The 17,894-nt window shown below is 37.6% G+C and overlaps 1 protein-coding gene across 4 annotated transcripts in view; it reads left to right on the top strand.

Annotated features, from left to right (window-relative positions):
- The window catches only part of ARHGAP39 (Rho GTPase activating protein 39), a 399,852-nt gene that overhangs the window by 255,367 nt on the left and 126,591 nt on the right, over positions 1–17,894 (top strand). For all 4 annotated transcript variants that reach the window (XM_043976255.1, XM_043976256.1, XM_043976257.1 and 1 more), the window contains one exon: positions 7,435–7,518. In XM_043976255.1, the coding sequence (XP_043832190.1) occupies positions 7,435–7,518 (84 nt within the window). The remainder of the gene's footprint in view (positions 1–7,434; positions 7,519–17,894) is intronic.

The raw sequence follows: 17,894 nt of genomic DNA, 5'->3' as shown, positions 1-17,894 counted from the left end.
ATGTTAAGTATTGATATGACTTCATTGTCTATGGTACCTTTCAGCAAGATATAGTTTCCTTTTTTATCTCTTTTAACTAGATCTATTTTTGCTTTTGCTTTATCTGAAATCATTATTGCTACCCCTGCTTTCTTTGCTTCAGCTGAAGCATAATAGATTTTGTTCCAGCCCTTTACATTTACACTATGTGTATCACTCTGCTTTAAATGTGTTTCTTGTAAACTCAGTAAGCGGCTGGCACAAAAATGAGTTTTAAAAAAATTTTTTTTAAGTTTCAATATTGACAGCTACTTCAATGAGAGGAAATATCAAGGCACAAACATAGAAGAGGACAGTAACAAAATGGCTACTTCAAAGAGAAGTGCAAATTGGTTTCAGGCCCAAAATAAATTTGTTGAAGAACTTAAAAAGGACTTTGAAAATTGAATTAGAGAAGTTGAGAAAAGATTGGAAGCGATGCAGGAAAATCATGAAAAAGAAATACAAAATAATAATATAAAAATACAAAAAATTACTGGGGAAAATAACTCCCTAAAAAACAGATTTAGGGGCAGCTAGGTGGCGCAGTGGATAGAGCACCGGCCCTGGAGTCAGGAGTACTTGAGTTCAAATCCAGCCTCAGACACTTACTACTTACTAGCTGTGTGACCCTGGGCAAGTCACTTAACCCCAATTGCCTCACTTAAAAAAAAAAAACAACAACAGATTTAGCCAAATGGAAAAGGAATTACAAGAAGTCATTGAAGAAAACAATTATTTAAAAATTAAAATTGAACAAATGGAAACTAGTGACTCTGTAAGACATCAAGATGCAGTAAAAACAAAATCAGAAAAACAAAAGAATAGAAGAAAATGTAAAATTTTTTTATTGAAAAAAACATGTGACCTAGAGAATAGATCCAAGAGAGATAACATAAGAAATATTGGACTACCTGAAAGCCATGACCAAAAAAAGAGCCTAGACAATATCTTTCAAGAAATTATCAAAGAAACTTGCCTTGAAATAGTAGAACAAGAGGGCAAAATAGAAATCGAAAGAATCCACCAATCACCACCTAAAAGAGATCCCAAAATGAAAACTCCCCAGAACATCATAGCCAAATTTCAAAACTCACAGATCAAAGCAAAAGTATTGCAAGCAACCAAAAAGAAACAATTCAAATACTGTAGGGACCAATTTTTAATTGGGGAGTGTTAGCTAGGCAGCTTGCCACAATATTGTGGCAAAGAAGGAGACTGACAGCCTCCCTCAAGACAGAGCAGGATTTATTTAACAAGAATGAACTTAAAAAAAACACACACACACAAACAGGATCAGTAGGATTAAGGGAAAGGAAATAAAATGGGAAAAGGGAAATAATACAACCTGAATCACACCACTGCCCAGGAATCAGCTGAGAACATACAGCAGCATCCCATCACCTTCCAGCTTCAAGCTAGAATGACAAAATACCTTTCTTCTTCCCAGAAGACCCCAGGCTGACCACACACAGCCCCCAGCCAATTGGCTGGCCGCTCTGACAGTCACATGACTGCGGGCTTCCAATCATTATAATTTTGCCAGGCCCACGTAGGCATCAGCGAGTGGTGATGATGGGAGGTGCCAGTGCCATGGCGACGGCTACAACCCATGCCCCAGGCCTATGCGCTCACTGAGGTTTTTTAAATTCTAGCCAAAAGATGGGGTCATAAAAACCTCAAATAACAATTAATTCTTTACAATACCACAGACCTACAGTCAGAATTATACAGGATTTGGCAGTTTACACATTAAAGAATCACAGGGATTGGAATATAATATACCAAAAGGCAAAGGATTGATTAGAGAGATGCAAATTAAAACAACTCTGAGGTACCACCTGACACCTATCAGATTGGCTAAAATCACAAAAAAGGAAGATAATAAATGTTGGAGAAGGGGCAGCTAGATGGCGCAGTGGATAAAGCACCGGCCCTGGATTCAGGAGTACCTGAGTTCAAATCCGGCCTCAGACACTTGACACTAGCTGTGTGACCTTGGGCAAGTCACTTAACCCCCATTGCCCCACAAAATTAAAAAAAATAAATAAATGTTGGAGAAGCTGTGGGAAAATTGGAACACTAATGCATTGTTGGTGGAGCTGTGAACTGATCCAACCATTCTGGAGAGCAATTTGGAATTATGCCCAAAGGGCGATAAAGCTGTGCATACCCTTTGACCCAGCAATTCCACTTTTAGGTCTTTTTCCCAAAGAAATCATGGAAGGGGGAAAGGGACCCACATGTACAAAAATATTGATAGCTGCTCTTTATGTGGTAGCAAGGAATTGGAAGTTGAGGGGGTGCCCATCAATTGGGGAATGGCTGGACAAGTTGTGGTATATGAATACAATGGAATACTATTGTGCTGTAAGAAATGATGAGCAGGAGGAGTTCAGAGAAACCTGGAGGGTCTTGCATGAGCTGATGATGAGTGAGATGAGCAGAACCAGAAGAACATTGTACACAGTATCATCAACATTGAGTGTTGACCTACTGTGATGGACTATATTCTTCTCACCAATGCAGTGGTACAGAAGAGTTCCAGGGAACTCATGATAGAAGAGGATCTCCAAATCCAAGAAAAAAAAAAAAAGAACTGTGGAGTATAGATGCTGATTGAACCATACTATTTCTTTTGTTTTGGGTGCTGTTTTTTTTTTTTTCTATTTTGAGGTTTTGCATCACTGCTCTGATTTTTTCTCTTGTAATAGGATTAATGCAGAAATAGGATTAATGTTATTATGTGTATATATATATGTGTGTGTGTGTGTGTGTATATATATATATATCTATATGTATATGTATATAGATATATAGATATAACCTATATCAGATTACCTGCTGTCTAGGGGAGGGAGGGGAGGAAGGGAGAAAAATCTGAAATTGTAAAGGTTGTATAAACAAAAGTTGAGAACTATCTTTACATGTAATGGAAAAAATAAAATACCTTATACATTAAAAAAAAAAGATGATACATTTAAAGAACTTTGCAAACCTTAAAAAAAAAAGGCAAAGGAGTTAGATTTCAAACCAAGAATTACATACTCAGCAAAATTGAATATATTATTTGGGGGGGGGGATGGATATTTAACAAAATAGAGGAATTTAAAGTATTTCTGATTAAAAGGCCAGAGTTGAATGGGAAATTTGACTTCCAAATACAAGATCCAAGTGAAATATAAAAAGGTAAAAAAGAAAAACTGTAGGGGCAACTAGGTGGCACAGTGGATAGAGCACTGGTCCTGGATTCAGGAGGACCTGAGTTCAAATCCAGCCTCAGACACATGACACTGAACTAGCTGTGTGACCTTGGCCACAAAGTCCTCACCAAAAACCAAACAAACAAAAAAGAAAAACTAAAAAATTTAACAAGGTTACACTGTTTCTAGTCCCACATGATAAGATAATATTTGTAAGTCTCAGTAACTTTATTGCAAAAGGAATTATTCGTGTAATTAGGAGTATATGTAAAGAGGTTGTGATCATAAGGTAATAGTTAAGCTATGATAATATTTTTAAGTCTTAAAAACTGTAATATAAGAATGATTAGAAATAATATATGTACACAGAGGGTGTGATCATAAGGTGACATTGATGATATGACACCACAGAAAACAAAATAAAGGGCTAAAAAGAAATTGCATCAAAGAAGTAGGAGGGAAGAAACTAAATGGGATGAACACACACAAAGAGGCATTAAAAAAACTATCATAGTGGAGGGGAAGATAGGGGATATGGGCAAAGATTAAACCTTACTCTCATCAAAGTTGGCTTAAAGAGGGAAGAACAAACACACTCAGTTTGATACAGAAATCTATCTTACCCTATAAGGAAGTTCAAAAAGGGACAGTGATAATAGAAGGTGGGGGGGAGACAGATACAAGGGAGGGGACATTGGGGAAGGCAGTGATCATAAGTAAAACATTTGTGGGAAGGGAGAAGGTGGGGGTCAGAGTGGGAAGGATAAACAGGTGAAAAATAGAATGGAGAGAAATAAAGTCATCATAAATATAAATGTGAATGGGATGAATTCACCCATTAAACAGAAGCAGATAACAGAGTAGATTAAAAGCCCAAATCCTACATTGTGTTGTTTACAAGAAACACATTTAAAGCAAGGTCTTGACATCACCACTGACACTATCCTTCATGGCTAGTGGATGGCATTGGAGATTGTGAAGGACACACCAACTTGAAATAATCTATCAGTGACATTTGCTTCAAGGTACAACTAGGTGACATCGTAGATAGAGTGCCAGGCCTGGAGTCAGAGTAATCTACCTTAGTTCAAATCTGGCCTCAGACTCTTACTAGCTGTGACCCTGGGCAAGTCACTTAACCCTGCTTGCCTTAATTTCCTCATCTGTAAAATGAGCTGGAGAAGAAAATGGCAAATCACTCCAGTATCTTTGCCAAGAAAACCCTAAATGGGGTCAAGAAGAGTTGGATATACCTGTTTCCCTTCCCCTCACCATTATGTAAGCTTTTTGAGAAGGACTGTCTTTTTCCCTTTTTTGTTCTGGTCTGACACATACTAGGCACCTAATACATGCTCATTGACTTGAGTTCTACTCTTCTTTGTTTTCATATATGGTTTTTATGAGTTGCTAAGAATGAAAAAAAAATTCATCAATTGGTGACTGATATTCTACTTAGTGCAGCCAGCCCTTGGATTAACAACATAGTCTGTCAAAGTTTCTGTGTTCAAAACCTTCCAAGTTTCATAGCTCATGCCAGAGCTTCTGATCTGCTAGAATGACCTTCAGTATCCTAGGACTGTCCTTGTGCCATAATCAGGCATTGAAAAAATACCTTAGGTGGAGCATGATTCAATTCTATTAGAATACAGTGCTGGGGCAGCTAGGTGGCGCAGTGGATAGAGCACCGGCCCTGGAGTCAGGAGTACCTGCGTTCAAATCTGGGCTCAGACACTTGACACTTACTAGCTGTGTGACCCTGGGCAAGTCACTTAACCCCAATTGCCTCACTTAAAAAAAAAAAAAAGAATACAGTGCTAAACCATAGAGTCAAATGGAAGCCTAAAATTAAGCCCTTCCTCATTCCACCAACTGCTAGTGATCTCTTCCTTCTAACATAAAGCCCACAAATCCTAGAGCCTTTCTAAACTACTTTGTATATAACTGCTTTATGTTTATTTGTATTTACTCTCTACATAGATATAGACTTATGCTTCGTGCACGTTTGAGTTCCTTAAGTATTTCCTAACAGTGGCTGTAGACATTCTAGAATGAAGTTTATCCTAATACTTTTATTTTCTCACCAAGCTGCATCACTAACTTTGCACACTTGTGTTTGGAACCCAAAGGACTTGCACTATGCTTTGGGGGTATAATTGCAACACAAAGCTTGAGGGTTTTTAAAAAAATAACAATAAACATTTTAATTTAAAATTTTGAGTTCCAAATTCTATCCCTCCTTCCTTCCCCCCCTTCTTCCTCCCCATCACAGCAAACAATCATGTATAGGTTATACATGTGCAGTTATGTAAAATATTACCACATTACTCATTTTGTAAAAGAAAAATTGAATAAAAGAATGAAAGAAAGTGAAAAATATCATGCTTTGGTCTGTATCCAATCAATATTGGTTCTTTCTTTGGCGGTAGATATGTTTCATCAATACTCCTTTGGGATTGTCTTGGATCATTGTATTGCTGAGAATAGTTGTCATTCACAGTTCTTCTTCAAATACTTTTGCTGTCATTGTGCTCAGCTGTCTCCTGGTTCTGCTTACTTCACTGTAGATCAGTTCATACAAGTTTTTCCAGGCCTTTCTGAAATCATCCTGTTTGAATAAAGCACAATAATATTCCATCACCATCATATACCACAGGTTGTTTAGCTATTTCCCAATTGATGGCCATTCCTTTGATTTCCATTTCTTAACCACTACAAAAAAAAAAAGCTGACAAAGCTTGAGTTTTAAATATAAACAATGAAAGTATGCAACAAATATATATTTAAATTAGGGTGAACAAGACCAGGGAAGCACTTAGTAGGATGCCAGCCATTGCACAGACTTGCTTGCATTATGCCTCTCATTTTTTTCTCAGCTGTTCATAGCTGTGAATGTACATAATTGCCAACATGAAAATGGAAATGAAATTACTAATAAAATCACACAAATGCTTGAAGTAGGAAAAGTTAAATTAATGTTGAAGATTGTGTTCAAAAAGCTATTGAACGTGGTGTACTCTTTGACCTAGTGATAATGCTATAGGTCCATACTCCAAAGAGATTAAATAAAATTGAAAAGGAGCCATATTTACAAAAATAATTAGCAGCTTTCTTTGCAGTGGCAAAAAATAAAAACTGAAAATTGAGGGGAGCATCTATTGGGAAATGGCCGAGCAAGTTATGTTACATGAATGGGATGAAATACTGCTGTGTTGTAAGAAATACTGAATGGGTTGGTTTCAGAGAAACCTGGGAACACTTGTATGAAGCGAGCAGAACCAGGGGAACAATTCTGTAATAGGAATAATATTGTGAAAGACTTTAGTACTCCAGTCAACACAATGACAAACTACAATTTGGAAGGATTCATGAATAAAAATGCTAGGGATATTTTTATAGAGAGGTTTTTTCCTCTTTTTTTTTTTTTTTGGAGGGGGGAGTCAATTAGGAATTTAACTTTTGAAGCTTGTATGTATTCACACAGTTGAATAATAAACTCTAGCTTTTTCATGTATGTATATATGTGTGTGTGTGTATATACACACATAAACACCTAAGTTATTTGAGGTATATATATAGTTTTATTTTAAAGACCACATTATCTTCCTCTTTTCCCTTTCCACCATCCCCAATAAGAAAGCAAAATGTGTTACAAATATGTACAATCAAGCAAAACAAATGCCTGCATTGACCATGTTCAAAAAACCCCACCTCATTTAGAAATGAGAGAGGTTTAGTGATTTTATTCAAAATTGCATGGCTAGTAAGAGCCAGAGGCAGTTCTTTGAGCCTATCTCTTTTTACTTCAGGTCCAGTGCCTTGTCCTGTAGCATTTACCCATCAAATCTTGAGTCTCTGCTCTCAGAAATGGGGGATAGAGGGAAATAAAACAAGCACATATCTACAATTCAGTAAGGCAAAGCTTCCTAATGAGTTAGACTCGTCTCAGGAAGTGATGGCTTTCCCACAGCTTTCTGGGAATGTTGTAGAGGGAATTCTTGTTTAGGTTCAGGTTGAACTAGATGGGCACTAAGGTGCCTTCTAACTCAGGGTCCCAGTGAGCAATGTGTTGAAGTTACCATCACATATACACACAGACGTGTGTAATCTTAAATCAAAGAAATGTGAATCTCAAAGATAACCATGTTTTGTCATATGTTGGTTGAAATTGCTTTTGTTCAATCTAATATGCGTTTTTCCTCTTGCTCTGTTTCAGTTCTTCCCCATCAGGAGTATTCCTTGAGAAGGACTATGAGATTTATCGTGATTACAATGCAGAAGGCCAGCTTCTCCATTACAGGTAGTGAATATTTACTTCCTTGTTTTTGGTAACTGTCTTTTACTAGGAAAGAAAGAAGAGTTCTCTTCAATGTATTTTGAGATGCAGTGGATGGGGAAAGACCCCTAAGTCCTGAAACATCAAAGATAAACAAAGTTCTCCATCTTTCACCAAGTGACTGTTAGAATTATATTGAGGGATCTCTTCTTGAAGATGTGTGTCTTTTTGTTTAGCAAACCTTTTAGCATCTTTCTTTTTTATCAAGCTATGTAAGAGTTAGCCTAGATCTACTAATCTCATTAGTTATTTCAGTTTTTCCCCCCTCCTTATCTAGCACCTAATCTTGTACATAGCAACCATTTCCCATTGATGTTTTTTTCTTTGTTGTTTTTGTTGTTTTTTTAGTATATTCACTCTGTTAGCCTCAAGTTAGTTCTTTTAATCCTTCTTTTGGTTGCCTCTTATTCTTATCTCCACATTTTATCTAATCTCTGTCATACTAACACTCTTCACAGCCTTATCCCTACTGTTCTTACCTTTCCCAGGTAACTTAGCCCCACCACTCATTAAAAGGATAGAATTTTCTGCCTCCTTTTAATCATATATCCATACATGCATATATACATATGTACATACACATGTATACACCCATACATACATGCATACAGTTGGGAGACTAGGTGATGATACTACAGGAAATTGTTTATGTTAAGTATTGATACTTCTGTGCTAAAAAACAGGTTAGCTTTGTACCAGGGCCTCAGAACTAGTATTCTTTCCTTACTTTTGTTATTGTTTAGTCATTTCAGTTGTGTACCTATTGTCTCTGTGACCCTATGTGAGATTTTCTTGGCAGAGATACTGGAGTGGTTTGCTATTTTCTTCTCTAAATCATTTAGGAAACTGAAGCAGAGAGGGTTAAGTGACTTGCCCAGGGTCATACAGCTAATAAGTGTTGGAGGCTACATTTTTAGTAAGGAAGAAAGGTCGGGGGGGGGGGGGGTGAGGCAATTGGCGTTAAGTGACTTGCCCAGGGTCACACAGCTAGTAAGTGTCAAATATCTAAGGCTGGATTTGAACTCCGGTCCTCCTGAATCCAGGGTACCACCTAGCTGCCCCCAGGAAGGTCTTCTTATCTCTAAACATGACACTCTATCTACTTCACCATCTAACTGCTCTCTTTTCTTCCTACTATATGCTAAGGATGATGAACAATGATGCTCAAGGAGTATAATTACCATGAGAGAGGGGGTGGAATCTATATGTTACTATGCTATTGGCAATTGCAAATGCATCCCATGCTGTTGTCTAGGATCCCTTTTGAAGTAACCTTACTTCCCAGGGCACAGTGGTTAGAGCTTCTGTCCTGGAGTCAGGAAGACCTGATTTCAAATCTGTATTCAGACACTGTTTCACTTGGCCTCTGTCTGCTTCAGTTTCCTCATCTGTAAAATGGAGATAATAATAACCCCTACTTCCCAGGGTAATTGTGAAGGTCAAATGAGGTAATAATTGTAAGGTGCTTAGTTCAACACCTGGCACATAGTAGGTGCTATGTAAATGTTAGCTATTTTTACCTACTATTATTATTCCTTAGTCCTCAGGTACTATTTTGTTACCCCTCTCCAATGTACTTGATTGACAATTGTGTATTTTTGTTAACTATATCTGTTATCTCATTTATAAACTCCCATTTTCATAATGACCGTATCCTAACTAAACCAAATCTTTCCCAGCACCGGGTCCTGAGCGCAGAAGGCATTTAAGAACGTTTTCTGAATTGAGTTGGATCCTTTTATCCCTACCATTCTCTCACATTAACTATTTTGCCAGGTGTGCTTGCTCCGGCTTATTTCTTTGATTTCCTTCTAAATGTTTCTCTATCATTTCCGTTGTCTGTAATGTATTCCTTATTCCCTTCTCCAGATTTCTCTGTCTTCAACTTCTGACTTCTACTTATTCACATCATCCAGCAATCTATCCACATCCTTTGATTATCTCATCCTTCACTGTGGTCTTAGTTTCTCTTTCACCCCTGCAGCTTCTTCCATAACACTTCTGCTCCCTGTCTCTTATCTATATGCTAGGGAGAGGTGAAGAAACTAAAACTCCAGAAAGCTACATGACACATCCGTTCATAATAATAATAAGAAGAAGAAGAAGACTTCACCCTTCTTCCCAACCTAAAACAAAACTACTTCCTAATTAATACAATCAAAAAATTTCCCTCTTGTCTCTCATAATTTCCTATCTACCCACATGATCAACAGTACCTTCTAGCTCCACTGACTCATTCTACTCTGTCTCTGAGGCAAAGGTGCCAGAGATAATGGGTTTGTTTGTTGTCTGACACACTTTCTTGTTTGTACAATATTGTGTACAGAACCATTAGCATGCTATCCCAAAGTAAGGACAGTAGTAATCCTTGATCTCTTCCCTTGTCCAGACATTAGTATTTTCCAGTGTGGTAGTAGCCCATTGTAAAGGTGCTTTATTTTCTATGCCATCCTTTCTTAGTGTCTATCCTGATTTCCAACTTTCAGGTTCTTGTATTATTTCCTTCTGAAATTATTTTTTTGCCTGTGGCATCCTTCCCAGATCTCTTGATTGTCAATTCCCTCCAGAAATTTTTGTTTACTGTAATGGAGGACTAGTCTCACTATAATCCATCCTCAATTTATTGAATCTGAGACTGTCAAATCAGAAAGGTACCTGAGAGGTGATCTCATCTAACCCATATCTGAATAAGAATCTCCTCTCTGGGATTCATCATTGTTGAGTCGTTGTTGAGTTTTCACTGAACAACCCCCTGTGATATTGGGACAGCTCTAATTGTTGAGAAGTTGTTTGGTTGTTGTTTTTTTTCAAACTGAAATCTGCATCTCTGCAACTTATACCCATTATTCTCAGATTTTCTCTCTTGGACCAAGCAAAGCCAGAGTAAACACTCTCCTACTTGATAGGTTTTTAAATAAACAACAATCACATCCCTCCTAAGATTTTTCTTTTTCAGGCTAAAAACCACCAGTTCTTTCAGCCCATCTTCATATGGCATGACCCTCAGTCCTCTCACCATCTTGGTTCCTAGAGATATGTAGCAATTTGTCAGTGTTTTTTCTAAAGTGTGGCGAAGCATACTGTAGTCTATACCATTGACTCAGTGGATGACTGTCCGTAACTTATTATCCTTCTTACATGTACCAGGGACTTGCTTATGCTTAGGATAACAAAAGAGTAAATGAGTCTGCTCATAATAGATCACATCTGTATAATATTTTTCTTACAGTATGTTGTGTAAATTCAGTTATCCCCATTTTACACAGGAGGAAACTGAGGGTCACACAGCTAATAAGTGTCTGAGAGGAGAATCAAACTTAGGTCTTTTGGCTCCAAGATCAGTATCCTTTTTTACCTTTTGCTGTCCCTCCTTCCCTACATACATTTGCTTCTTTTCTGCCAGGGTTGGCATTTTTCAAAACCAATGGTAGGCATATGCATATCAACACTGGCTTATGTTTGTAGTTATGATGAGGCAAGCTAATTCTCTCCCATTCTGTGTTTATCTAGTTGGCTTTTTTTTCAACCTGAAGGCAACACATTACATTTATGACTGATCAATGTCCTTTTGTTGGCTTTTGCCCATTTTTCCAGACCCTTAAAAGATTTTACATTTTGATTCTTGATTCTATCATTCAGTGCACTAAATGTTCTTTTCTTCTCAGATATTGTCATCCTCAGACTATTATATTAATGGCAATAACTTCATACAAATCATTGATTAAAGTGTTGAGCAGAACTGAACTAGAGACAGCTTCTAATATATATAGATATATAGATATAGATATACTGCTAAAATCTTTTTTCTCAGAGGTGGAAAAGTCATTTCATCTAACCTATGCTGGAACAGAAAACCCCCTTATATCAACCCTAAAAGTAACTATCCAGCTTCTGCTTAAAATCCTACCAAGGCAACCCATTTCACTTTTAGATAGCTCTAGTCTCTCCTCATGAGAACAAAATCTGTCTCCTTTCTGTTTCTATCCATGTAACATTATTGAATCATTCCAAACTTGTAGTTCGCTAAAATTTCAAGATCTTTTTCCACATGAACCATTTTCTAGTCATGCTTCATCTGTCCTATACCTGTGTAGTTGATTTGAGTTTGGGGGGATTATTTTTTGGTTTTTATCTTTTGGGGTTTTTTGCGGGACAATGAGAGTTAAGTGACTTGCCCAGGGTCACACAGCTAAGTGTCAAGTGTCTGAAGCCAGATTTGAACTCAGGTCCTCCTGAATCCAAGGCCAGTGCTTTATCTATCCACTGCACCACCTAGCTGCCCCTGTGTAGTTGATTTTTAAAAACAAACAAACAAAAAAAAACAACAAAAACCCCAGAAGTGTGAGATACTACCTCACACCTATCAGATAGGCTAATATGACAAAAAAGGAAAATAATAAATGTTGGAGAAGCTGTGGAAAAAATGGAGCACCAATCCATTGTTGGTGGAGCTGTGAACTGATCCAACTGTTCTGGAGAGCAATTTGGAACTATGCCAAAAGGGCTATGGGACTGTTCATACCTTTTGACCCAATGGTACCACTGCTAGATCTGTATCCCAAAGAGAACATAAAAAAGGGAAAAGGACCCACATGTACAAAAATATTTATAGCAGCTCTCTTTGTGGTGGCAAAGAATTGGAAATCAAGGGAATGCCCATCAATAGGGGAATGGCTAAACAAGTTGTGGTATATAAATTTAATGGAATACTATTGTGCTGTAATAAACTATGAGCAGTAGGAGTTCAGAAAAACCTGGAAGGACTTTGATGAACTAATGCTGACTGGGAGGAGCAGAACCAGGAGAACATTGTACATAATAACAGCAGCATTGTGTGATGAACAATGGTGATAGGCTTGGCTCTTCTCAGCAGTACAACGATCCAAAACCGTTTAAAAAAACTCATGATAGAAAATGTTCTCAACATCCAGAAAAAAAAAGAACTGTGAATTATGAATGCAGACTAAACCATACTGTTTCTACTTTTGGACTGGGTTTTTTTTTCCTTCTTTTTTGAGGTTTTTCCCTTGTGCTCTGATTCTTCTTTCACAAGATGACTAATGTAGAAATATGTTTAATGTGATTGTACATATATAACCTTTATCAGACTGCTTTCTGTCTTGGGGAGTAGGGAGGGAAGGGAGAGTAGGAGAAAAAAAAATGGAACTAAAAATCCTGTGAAAACAAATGTTGAAAACTATTCTTATATGTAACTGGAAAATAATAAAATACTTTTTAAAAAGCAGAAGTACAGTATTTTTTATTTTTCACTTTTGCATTTCATCTTAGTAGGTTTTGTCCATTGTGCTAGTCTGTCAAGGCCTTTTTAGACTCTAGTTATGTTATTCACTGCATTAACTTTTCTTCCCAATTTCATCTCAATGTAAATTTGATAAGTATGGCCTCAGTGCCTTGATCCAGGTCATTGGTACTGCTATAGATCTCCAGATTCTGTTTAAACACCTCGACGTGATGAGACAGCCCATTCAGATAAGAGTTGAATAGTTTTGTCTACTTTATCTTTTAACTTCATACCATCTTCTGCATACCACTTCACTATCTTTGCTCTGCTGAAAGTTGTTTTTTAAATGGACATTTCATAAATTACAACAGCTAAGAAAAAGACATGATTTGTGGGCATTTGCATAAAGAAGTTTCCTCAGTTCTTTAGCTTTGCTGAGGCACTGTGGGATGGACTGTATGACATTGTTCCTAATACCACAATGGAAAACAAGCCTTCTGGTGACCCAGGCCTGGAATAGTGGCATTGTTAAGAGTCAACTCCTCTGGGGCAGCTAGGTGGTGCAGTGGATAAAGCACCAGACCTGGATTCAGGAGGACCCAAGTTCAAAGCCGGCCTCAGACACTTAACACTTACTGGCTGTGTGACCCTGGGCAAGTCACTTAACTCCTAATTGCCTCTCAAAAAAACAAAAACAAAAAACAAACAAAAAAAAAAGAGTCAACTCCTCAAGAGTTATCTGTTCCTTGCGATTGAACTTCTTAAATATTCACATTTAACTTTCTTTCTGATTATATAAGGGAAAATGAAACAGGAAAAACTGAACTTTCTGTTCTCTTCTATTATGTTGCCTCCCTATGGGCACATCTCTCTAATAATAACAACAAAAATAGGTGTACGTCAACAGTGAGCAGGCTTTCCCTGGCTGAACCCAGAGCCTCGGGCTAATCTCTTTCCTCCCCTGTCCAGGATGGCCTTGGCCTATCTTGTCAGTAATGAAAATAAATAAGGTTTGGTAGTCTCAGAATCACAGACTTTTGAATTAAAAAGGACAGTCATGTCTACTGTTATAGAATAAAAAGAATAAAGTCTACAAAGGAAGGGGAACTACACGAGGATACAGTATGCACAAGGACAGAAAAGAACGGCCTTGGGAAGGGCTTTGAGAACTGCAGCAAAAGCAAGATTTAGCAGGGAAGTGGGAGCAGAGGAATCAGAGGAGAGAGTAATAGAGCTGCAACAGGGTAGAAAACAAGTGATGGGATTTTTTATTGGAAAGGGATATGGAATGGTAGAATGCTCTGGTCCATTGTGGAATGGCTAAAGTAATCCCTTCATCATTGAGGAATGTCCCCTTGTAAATGATGATGTTGATGGTGGTGCTGATATAGTTTGCATTTATTTATATAGCTTGCTTTGTGCCAAACACTTTATGAATGTTATCTCATTTGATCCTTGCAGCACCCCTGGGACATAGGTGCTGTTATTATCCTCATTTTGCAGATAAATAATCAGAAGCAAACAGGTTAAATGACTTTAAATGGCCTGCCCAAGTTCACACAGCTAATACGTGTCTGTGGTTGGATTTGAACTCAGGTCTTCCTCACTTCCAAGTCTAGTGCTTTATCCCTTGTGCCACCTGACTGCCTCAAATAAACAGTTGGATTTCCACCCATGAATGGTTTGGTTATCTTCAAGGAATCCTAAAGTTGTTGGCTTTGACAGTGGTCATAACAGGTCATAGGATCATAGATTTAGAGAGGGAAAACCTTAAAAGTCCAGCCCACTCATTTTACAGATGAGGATACTGAAGCCCACCTTGATCTAGTGTGTGAGATGAGCTTTGATTCTAGGTTTCTCTGGCTCCAACTTCAATCCTCTAATCACTACAGTGTGCTGCCTTTAAACATTTTTCAGGCTTTTCCTGAATTACAAACACATGACTTACATCTTCTCATGAGTAGCTAGTGGCTTAGAAATGACTGGTTGTTCCTTATCTCAGGAGCTGCTTCAAAAAACAGCCTCTCAATTTTGTGTTGACAGTAACACCTGCTATCTGCTATGGAGAACTGTTATCTGACCAGTATTTTTTCTGCCGACACTTCCATTTTTGCCAAAATGTTTCTATACAAACTCTACTCCCTACTTTTCTCTGTCTTTCACAGCTCAATTAACTCTGCATTAGGAATCTCTTTCTCATTTGTTGACATATATGTTTTTAAATTTTTTTCTATGCTCCTCTGATCTTCTCTTTGCTCTGTTTATGTGCCAAATAAAGACCCCAGTTACAAATTATATAGTGGAAGTGGTATACATGTCTTTTCCTCAATAAAGGTATCATTTAAAATGAGTCATAGCTGGAAAAAGCCAAAACCATCTACCTGAAAAGTCCTTGAAAATACCCAGACAGGTTAATTGTAGTGAGCAATCTTAGTCCTAGAGAAATGATTATGAAATACTTCTTCCTCCCAGTGAAGATTTAGGGGAGTGGTAGTGTTATAGATATGAAATATGGTATATGTAATCAGATATGGTCACTGTATATCAGTTTTACATATTTATTGTTATAAGGAGGGTTGAATTCCAAGAATGAGATTAAAGAGCACTGCCTTTTATGTAAAGACAAAAGAATATAAAGCTTTTAAAAATGTTTTGATTTAAAACACAAATTAAATTTTAAAAGTTTAATGCCTAGACATCCTCTCCAAAATCTCTATAAGTTTTAACCTACTACCTCTCCTAGCTATAATTAAATAAGCTTTTCTTTAATGCTAGCATTCAAAAGAAATGAAATGTTTCTAAGTTAATGTTAGGATTTTTCGGTTTCATTTAATTATATTTTTTAACATCATTGTTTACCTTGTGATGCTATATGGTTCTTAATCATCATGATCTCTGAAGAATCCTAGTTGAAAGTGACCCAACAGGCAATTAAGAGGTAAATGGGAGATGTAAGTGGGTTGCACCATATTGGAAATCTTGCAAGATTTGGAATATTTTGCAGAAAATGTATAATTGAAAAAGAAGGTGAATCCGTTATTTGTTGAGAACAAAAAATAACAGATGGACAATCCAAGTCTGCTCTGTTTCCCACAATATGCTTAAAAAAACCCACAACAGTGACAAACTGGAAGAAGGCCTCCTTTATGTTATGTATTTCTTCTTTAGAGAATATATAGTAGAACACAGACAGCATGAGTTGTATATCCCAGGAAAGGGAATGTTGTTGTTTAGTTGATCGGTTATGTCCAATTCTTCATGACTCCATGGACCATAGCACATCAGGCCCTTCTGTCCTCCACTATCTCCTGTAATCTAGCTTATGTTCATTGCTTCCATGATATTATCCATCTCATCCTCTGTTGTCCCTTCTTTTGCCTTCAGTCTTCCCCAACATTAGGATCTTTTCCAATAAGTTTTGTCTTCTCATGTGGCCAAAGTGTTTAAATTTCAGCTTAATATTTGTCCTTCCAATAGATAATTTTTGTAAGTATTGACTGATTTCATCTCCTTGCTGTCCAAGGAACTCTAGAAATTCTCTAGCACTACAATTCAAAAGTGTCGATTCTGCAGCACTCAACTTTCCTTATAGTCCGACTCTCACAGCCATACAGTGCTACTGAAAAAGCCAAAGCTTTGACTGTACGGACCTTTGTTGGCAAGGTAATGTCCCTGCTTTTTAGTATAAAATCTGATACTGCTTCCATTTTGTCTCCTTCTATTTGCCAGGAAGTGATGGGACCAGTTGCTATGATCTTAGGAGTTTGGGGGGGCGGGGGGTATGGGTTTTTTGGTTTTGTTTTTGTGTGTGTGAGGCAATTGGGATTAAGTGACTTGCCCAGGATCACACAGCTGGTAAGTGTGATAGTGTCTAAGGCCGGATTTGAACTCAGGTCCTCCTGAATCCAGGCCAGGGCTCTATCTACTGCGCCACCTAGCCGCCCCCAGCTTTTACACTTTACTCTTTCACCTCCATCAAGCCATTAGAGTGGTATTATCTGCATATCTGAGATTGTTGATACTTCTCTTGGAAACTTTAATTCTTGCTTTTGATCTGTCCAGCCTGGCATTTTGTATGATGTGCTTTATAGATAAATTAAAAGGTGGAAAGATCCAGCCTTGTCATACTCCTTCCTGATCTTAAACCAATCAGTTGTTCCATATTCAATTCTAACAGTTGCTTCTCGACCTACATACAAGTTCTTCAGGAGATGATCAAGAAGGATCATCTGGTATTTCTCTCTCTTTGAGGATCTGCCACATTTTTTTGTAATCCACACAGTCAAAAGCTTTAATGAAGCAGAAGTAGATTTTTTTTTGGTAGAATTTTCTTGCTTTCTCCATAATCCCCTAAATGTTGGCAGTTTGGTCTCTAGTTCCTCTGCCTTTCAAAAACCAGCCTACACTTCTGGTAAGTCTCAGTTCATATCTTACAGAAGCCTAGCTTGCAGAAAGAATCTTAAGCATAACCTTACTGGCATGTGAAATGAGTGAAGTTGTTCAACAATTTCTACATTCTTTGGTATTACCCTTCTTTAGGACTGAGATGTAAACTGATATTTTCTAATACAGTGACCACTGTTGAGTTTTCCAAATTTTCTGATTTATTAACTGCAGTACTTTAACAGCATCATCTTTTAGGATTTTAAATAGCTTAGCTAGAATTCCATTATCTCCACTGCCTTATTGTTTGTGTTTTTGTTTGTTTTGTTTTGGGGTTTTTTGGTGAGGCAATTGAGGTTAAGTGACTTGCCCAGGGTCACACAGCTAGTAAGTGTCAAGTGTCTGAGGCCAGATTTGAACTCAGGTCCTCCTGACTCCAGGGACGGTGCTCTGCCCCTCCACTGCCTCATTGTTAACAATGCTTCCTGAGGCCCACTTGACTTTATTCTTCAGCATATCTGGCTCTAGATTAGTAACCACCCATCATGGTTATCAGTGTTATTAGGAACCTTTTTGAATAGTTCTTCTATATATTCTTGCCACTTATTCTTTCCTAATTCTGTTAAGTCTCTACCATTTTTGTCTTCTATCATTCCCATTTTTTGCATGAAACATTCCCCTGATATCTCTAAGATCGCTCATCTTTCCCATTCTA

This window comes from Dromiciops gliroides, chromosome 1, assembly GCF_019393635.1.
Source record: "Dromiciops gliroides isolate mDroGli1 chromosome 1, mDroGli1.pri, whole genome shotgun sequence".
Taxonomy (NCBI): Eukaryota; Metazoa; Chordata; class Mammalia; order Microbiotheria; family Microbiotheriidae; genus Dromiciops; species Dromiciops gliroides.
The sequence above is the reverse complement of the archived record's forward strand: the minus strand, read 5'-3'. Positions and strand labels throughout refer to the sequence as shown.